Consider the following 7,509-nt stretch of genomic DNA (forward strand, 5'->3'; position numbering starts at 1 on the left):
GATATCAAGATCTTCTTCTTCTGCTGCCTTTCATTTTATTTTATTTGCATTGTTTTGTTGTAATTTTTTTTAATGAAATTAATAAATACTATAAACTAAAACTATAAAACTATAAACTTTTTCTTGAAAAGGAATGGAGGGCAGAATTTATAACCCACACATTTTTTGTAGGCCGAAACTGAGCTTCCTCTTCTTGAAAGACCAGCATCCACCACTGGTGTAACTGTAGTCACAGGAACATCAAGCTGCTTGGAGATGKTCTTATAACCTTTACCTTTAACATGCTTGTCTATAATTTTCTTTGTAATCCTCCTGACACAACTCTTTCCTTCTCTTCCTCTGGTCCATGTTGGGTGTGGTCCACAACAGCTTGGTATCTGTAGCCCTATACACAGGTCCACTGACTGATTACATAATTGTAACACCTGTGAAGCTAATTAGTGGACACACCTTGATTTAACATGTTCCTTTGGTCACATTATTTTCAGGGGTACCATCATTTCTGTCCAGGCCTGTTTCATGAGTTGTTGAAGCATGGTTGRAAAGCAATGTCCGATTTTCATTTGTTAATTTTTATAGAGTTTTTATTTATTCTTACTTTTGGCAGATTCTAGTTGTTTCTCTGACCGTTGTAGATTTTTCTTTCATTAAACGAGGGGTACCAACAATTTTGTCCACATTTGTAAATACTGAATGTTTTTGTGTTTTTTCATTCCAATATTTATGTTTTGTAAAAGGTGGGTTCAGTTCATACTCCACTACATTCATTTCTTTTCATAAATGGTACATTTGGTCCAGACAAAAGGAAATCTCAGTTCTTTTTACAACCTTTAGAACAGATTGTAATAAGCATAAAATAAAAATTAAAAAACCTATAATGTGCACAGTGTATTGACATTCAGTTGGTGCTATTTCCAGACGTGTGTCCTGATAATTGTGTCAGGGTGAGACTAACCTCAGAGTGTTATAGGCTCATGTGGAGGATCAATAGGTTCAAACTGGAGTCCCAGTTTGCAGCAGTATGACAGTAGTGTCAGCTACAACCAACAGTGGAGTCTCAGCAGGCTTTAGGGACAGCAAAATAGCTCCAATTTTGCACAGATGGACCTGCTTTCTTATATCAGTGCGATGAAATACACCAGGCAAAGGCAGTAGGAAACATGTAAGTACAAATTTGTATTACCTTTTTATTCAAATTGTTTAAAAAACTGTTAAAAACCTGTTCATTTTGTTTCTTCGTTCACAGACATTGATGTGAGAGAAGATGGGGGATTGGAACTTATTAGGCAGCATCTTAGAAGAAGTTCACATTCATTCCACCATGGTGGGAAAGATCTGGCTCACCATCCTGTTTATTTTCCGGATGCTCGTGCTCGGCGTTGCAGCCGAAGACGTCTGGGACGACGAGCAGAGCGAGTTCGTCTGCAACACGGAGCAGCCCGGCTGCAAGAACGTTTGCTATGACCAGGCGTTTCCGGTCTCCCTCATCCGTTACTGGGTCCTGCAGATCATCTTTGTGTCCTCACCCTCGCTCGTCTACATGGGCCATGCCTTGTACCGCCTCAGGACCCTGGAGAAGGAGAGACACAAGAAGAAAGCCTTCCTGAAAGCTGAGCTGGAGGGAACCGAGCCCGACCAGGAGGACCATAAAAGGATCGAGCGTGAACTCAAGAAGCTGGACGAGCAGAAGAAAGTCAGGAAAGCTCCACTCCGAGGTTCTTTGCTGCGCACGTATGTGTTTCATATCTTGACCCGGTCTGTGGTGGAGGTGGGTTTCATCRTAGGTCAGTGTGTTCTTTACGGTATCGGACTGTCGTCTCTGTACAAGTGTGAAAGGTCACCCTGCCCAAACAGTGTGGACTGTTTTGTATCGAGACCAACAGAGAAGAATATTTTTATGGTTTTTATGCTCGTCATTGCTGGAGTTTCTTTATTCCTCAACCTCCTGGAGATCTTTCATTTGGGCGTGAAAAAGATCAAACAGAGCTTGTACGGGTACAAGTACGGAGACGACGACAGCGTTTGCTGGTCAAAGAAGAACTCYGTGGTTCAGCAGGTTTGTCTGCTAACCAGCTCCTCTCCGCAGAAGTTGATGCAGCTCACACGTGTTACTAGTCCTGATTCTCACCAGCCTTACCAGTTGGTAAATCCGGCAGGCTCGACTCAGCATCCCACACAGACAAGCCAAACAGACCTTCACAGCTCGCAGCAGCTGGCGATGGTTGAGCACCGTTTATCCCTGGACAACAGGAAGCCCTTGTGCTGCAGCGACAATTCAGACGGACCTCAGGGTTTGAGCAAGCCATGCTACACGGGMCCTCGAGAAACGCTGATGGCCAGCCACATCGAGATCCCAGCGGCCCTGAGGAACCCGCAGAGGAAGCAGAGCAAAGTGAGCATCCACAAGGAGCTCAGCGACATGAGCGACTCTCCGGGGAGCAGCCACTACCCCTCCGCCAGAAAGTGCAGCTTCTTGTCCCGAGGAATGTCGGAGGCCAAGCTGGCCAGTCCGTCTGACAGCGATGCCTCCCAGAGCGGAACAGACACTGAGGTCCAGCACCTGAGCCAAGGGGAGAGTCCAGTTATGACTCCGCCTCCTCCAGCCGGAGGGAGAAGGATGTCCATGGTGAGGAAAAGTGTCCAACCTAACCGTCCGTGTCTTTAAATCTGGGCCCACGAGGCCATGATCCTGCATGTTTTAGATGTTTCTCRACTTCAGAATAAATATGTTCAACTGCCTTCTGCAGTATTTGAAGAAAAAAGATAATGTCACTTTTGAATCATGTTGAAGCAGAGAAAATGATAAAATATGCAGGATAGTAGATCTCAGGGTCCAGAATTGGACACTTCAAGCTGAGTWGTAGCATCCGCTATCAAGTTTAAGTTTATATTAGTCTAAAAACAATGACACAACATTGTGTCCTGTTTTTACGGAGCCCGCGAGGGGACATGGGGGGATTTTTTTTCTTTCGTGTTCCCACACAATACTTTTGCGTTACCTCGCAAAGTTGTTTTGCGTTCCCACACAAAAGATTATTTTGTATATGAACTGAATTAAATCAGACTTTTATTTTGAAATATCCAGTTACCAAAACAGGATGTGTCGCCACAAGTTAGTGAAATTGACATTGATGTTGTGTGGCTACATTGTGTTAAAATATTGGTGTATGACATACTTCTATGCGTAGTTGTGTGATATATTCATTCTGAAGCTGAATTAAAGCAGTAGGCTAACTCGCTAATGGTGAACATGTGAGTTTGTTAATAAACCGGCAGGCTCAACAGTGACAAACGACTTGTTGAAACCTAAATATTTAGTTAACAACCTAAATATTTACCTCAAAACTAAATATTTAAGTCACAAGTTAAATATTTGGCTTGTTAACTAAATATTTAATTTGTAAGTTAAATATTTAGTTTATAAACTATGACATTTATAAATAAATCATATGGTGAAAAATTGACTGAAAAATAAATCTGTTTATTTTTTCTTATAAAAGGCTAAATAAAACAAAAATATTGGTGGTAATTTTTGACTGTGTAACTTTACAAACGGCACCCCATAACTTTATATTTATGTGACTGGTTTTGAAAAATAACATGCTTCCCTGATATAAGCTGCTTATGTGCTTATGATATTGACAGTCACATAATCATAATACTGTATATTCATGATGTAGTAAATAAAATAAAGTCATTTCCCGTTCCCAAAGCTGCTTACATGTATGTCTACAGGGTGCCAAGTGTAAAATAAAATGTTAAAATTTCACTAACATATTTTCATTAATTAACTCACTTTGAGTGTAAAACTCTAGTTAAAATGTTCCACTAACGTTTTATTATTTATTTCACTGTTCGTACATTTTGCTACTTTTTACTAAAGGTTAAATTTAAATGTTCACTGACTAAATGTAAAAGTTAAATCTTTAATGTTGTGGTTTTTATTTACACTTGGCTCCCCAGAAACGCCAGCCTTGGCACATTAGATGTTTGTCAAAAAATTGTTTTTCATCTGGTTATGCTCTGAGGACATAGAGGTCATAACTCTTCACACTTACTAACAATGGACATACTTTGTGTTAAATAAAATAAATTATGATTGCATTCTCTCAGAGCTGTCACAAAATGTGCACCCATCATAAGCCCCCATTTAAACAAGGTAGACTCTGCAACACTTTCTTTGTGATGTTCTGATGACAGCCTGTGTAAATCTGCTGTCATTGAGACAAAGTTTGAATTATCCAGTTCAGTTCATCTTTTATTGGGAGAAATACTTAGCAATATGGTTAAAAATGGACTTTAATTTCAATTGGTTTTGTTGGGACCTATTTAAGGACATTTTGAAATACTTAAGAAACAAAAGGTGAAAAAGTTGCTTTGGAAAGTGACTTTACAGCAGTTAGATTTACTTTAGATGAATTAATAATTAAAAATAAAACCAGCAATATTCTAACTTTCCCTGTAGGACCTCATTTTGTAATAACAACACATTATGTAATAATGAATTAAAATCAGGCTTCAAAATTTAATAAACGTGCGCTAAAATCGCATTATGTAATAACTGACGCAAAATGTAATAAAAGTCTTCAACACATTATGTAATAATGTTATTACATTTTGCAGCAATTGTTACAAAATGTGGTAGTGTAATCTGGTGCATTATGTGATAAACAATCAAAAACCAGTATTTCTGTTCATCCTAATCAATATACTTGTAATAACTGTCATGTTGCAAATACTACATAATTAAATCTTTATAACTTTGGTCAATAAACAACAAACTTCTCATCTTTTATTTACATTTTCAGATTTACTGACCTGATCCCTGTTACAGAAATTATTCTACTTTGTAAACAACTCCCAAAATATATCTAAAAGTTAGTTGTACAAACATGTCAACCCCTTCAGACATTTACCTGTACAATGAGCCTTAAAAATCTGTAATTTTCATAAAAAAGAAAAGAATCTGTATTAATCACATGCAGGTTRCAGGTTCAGCTTCTGTATCAGAAGGAAATGAGGGTGGAAGAACTTGGTTCTATCAATAGAGCGGGTTGGAAGTGGATATTTGATGTTAATAATTGTTTTTTTAACGTCCTACAGGCTCTGATGTTGAATAAATTAGAAACTAAATTTTTGAAAGATTCCATGAAACATGAAAACAATCTGTGAGATTGCTCTATACATCAATACACACAAGAAATTGACTGAAAATGCAAAAAAGATGAGAAGTTTGTTGTTTATTGACCAAAGTTATAAAGATTTAATTATGTAGTATTTGCAACATGGCAGTTATTACAAGTATATTGATTAAGATGAACAGAAATACTGGTTTTTAATTGTTTATTACATAAAGCACCAGATTACACCACCACATTTTGTAATAATTGCCGCAAAATGTAATAACATTATTACATAATGCGTTAAAGATTTTTATTACATTTTGTGTCACTTATTACATAATGTGGTTTTAGCGTGAGTTTATTATATTTGAAGCATGATTTTAATTCATTATTACATAATGCTTTATTATTACAAAATGAGGTCTTGATTTGATTTGATTTATTGATTTAACAGGAAAAGATTACTAAAAATCAAGCATGACTCAGCATTATTGCTGTTTTACAGCAGGTTCCTGTTCTGCAGCACATAAAACACTCAGAAAAACAGCATCACAATCACATCATTATACACCATAAACACAAAGACAAACAAGCATACCAAATTTCAAGAAGGCAGCATTTGTAAAATAGGACATCTAAATATGAGCACAATAAAAAGTGTCCAGCAGATGGCAGACAAGATTCTTCTTACAGGGCTGTAGTTTTGAAATGGACTTTATGTTTTGAGGAATGTCATYCCATGBTTTAGTATAAACATAGAAGAAAGACCTCTGGCCGTAACAGTTTTTAAAAGTTGGTAATATCAGTTGTCCTTTTGTAACAGATCTAGCTGAATGACCACTTCCAGAATTTGATTTGGGCAGCAATGCACAGAGAGTTCCATAAGTGGCTCCTTGGAAGATCTGAAAATATACATTAATACCACTATACAAAACATAATTCTGAAAAGTCAAGTTTTACATTCCCTAAAGTTCTTATAGTTGTTGTGATTTGTTTCTGTTATCTGAATATCTCATTTTCCCTTTTTTCTTTTTTTTCAGAGCATGATTCTTGAACTGTCTTCAATCATGAAAAAGTGAACTGAACAGCAGAGCTTTGATGCAAGGCCAGATGCTTGTGTGGATTTCAAGATGCTRAAACGTCTAAATGTGAAGAGGATGGTATCCTGTCTCACATTAACATTTTCACTTCTTTTTAGCTCATTAGTAATCTGTGAACTGTGGACACTATTTAACATACACCACCTCTGTTTCATGTAGTTCACTTATCTTTCTCAGCATTTGATTATATTTACCAAGTTTGTTCATAGCTGCTTCCTGTTAAAGTTTGTGGATAGTCTCAGAAACATAAGATTCAAGATATATTTGTGTCAAAACACACAAGACTGTTTGTATGTTCTGTGCTTTAATAAATAGTTAAGTGAGACAGGAAGACTCAGCTTTAACAATTTGTTTCAAAAGAAACGTCAGTTCAGTTCAATTCAAAATATTTTATTGATCCCCAAGTGAAATTAGTTGTAGTAACTCATTTAACTAAAGACTTATTGTAGATGGTGACGGCTGGTCTGTATTACAATGTCGATATATCCCTCATTAAAATCACAACCATGATTTTAATTGAGAGCAATCTGTGAGTTCTTGAAGCACCAAGTTTTCAGAATAGTTCAGTCAGCAAAATACACACAGAAAACACACAACGAGCTGTAATTTTATTTTAACTAGTTAAAGACTAACTGACTTTTATTAGGAGGATAATATTGGATGATTAATAAGTGATTACAATGATTAAACAATAAATGAGCTCTCAGTATAACACAATTAATTTTCTACTTTTCTAAGCAGATGAGCTGAGCAGTTTGTCTAACAGTTTTAACTAAGTAAAAGCAGGTTATTTTATATATGTTTAGGGTTGTGTGTGTGTGTGTGAGAGAGAGAGAGACAGAGAGAGAGAGAAGAGACATAGGAGAGTGGGGCAAACAGACAAAGAAACAAATCTTAGCGAAGCTTAGGATCTTTACATTGTTTATTTTAAAGCTTTGAGCCAAGATGAGCACGCCAGCTGAGGGTAAACCCAGTTTTACTGTGTCAGGACCAACCAGACGAGGTGAGTCGACAAGACACCAGCTTAAAGGGTGTCGGCCTGGATGGACGGCAGACACCGTGGCCTTCTGTCGGTCCAATGGATGTAGGCCTTTGTGGACCCGGTGCAGTCAGCAGCGTGAGAGGTTGGCTCAGAACCGGGGCTCGTCCAGGTGGCAGCTAACAACGAGGTGGTTCCTGGGCAGCTCGGGAGTTCAGAGCAGCCCAAAATGAAAGTTAAAATTAGTATTAAACACGTCAACATTTTTCTCAGTCAATATATTACTAGAGGTGCTAATGACATGAAA

General features: G+C 37.5%; 1 protein-coding gene across 3 annotated transcripts in view; it reads left to right on the forward strand.

The window, feature by feature from the left end:
* The window catches only part of gja10b (gap junction protein alpha 10 b), a 75,639-nt gene extending 68,788 nt beyond the window's left edge, over window positions 1-6,851 (forward strand). Inside the window, exons 1-3 of one of the 3 annotated variants that reach the window (XM_014022964.1) lie at window positions 619-1,162; window positions 1,247-2,626; window positions 6,164-6,851. In XM_014022964.1, coding sequence (XP_013878418.1) covers window positions 1,265-2,626; window positions 6,164-6,202 — 1,401 coding nt within the window. In that variant the 5' untranslated portion in view covers window positions 619-1,162; window positions 1,247-1,264 and the 3' untranslated portion in view covers window positions 6,203-6,851. Of the gene's footprint in view, window positions 1-618; window positions 2,627-6,163 lie in introns of those variants that run through there. The other 2 variants (XM_014022963.1, XM_014022962.1) reach the window with 2 other exon arrangements.
* Window positions 6,852-7,509: the final 658 nt, after the last annotated feature.

The sequence above is a fragment of the Austrofundulus limnaeus genome, unplaced genomic scaffold, assembly GCF_001266775.1.
Source record: "Austrofundulus limnaeus strain Quisiro unplaced genomic scaffold, Austrofundulus_limnaeus-1.0 Scaffold351, whole genome shotgun sequence".
NCBI classification, from domain to species: Eukaryota; Metazoa; Chordata; class Actinopteri; order Cyprinodontiformes; family Rivulidae; genus Austrofundulus; species Austrofundulus limnaeus.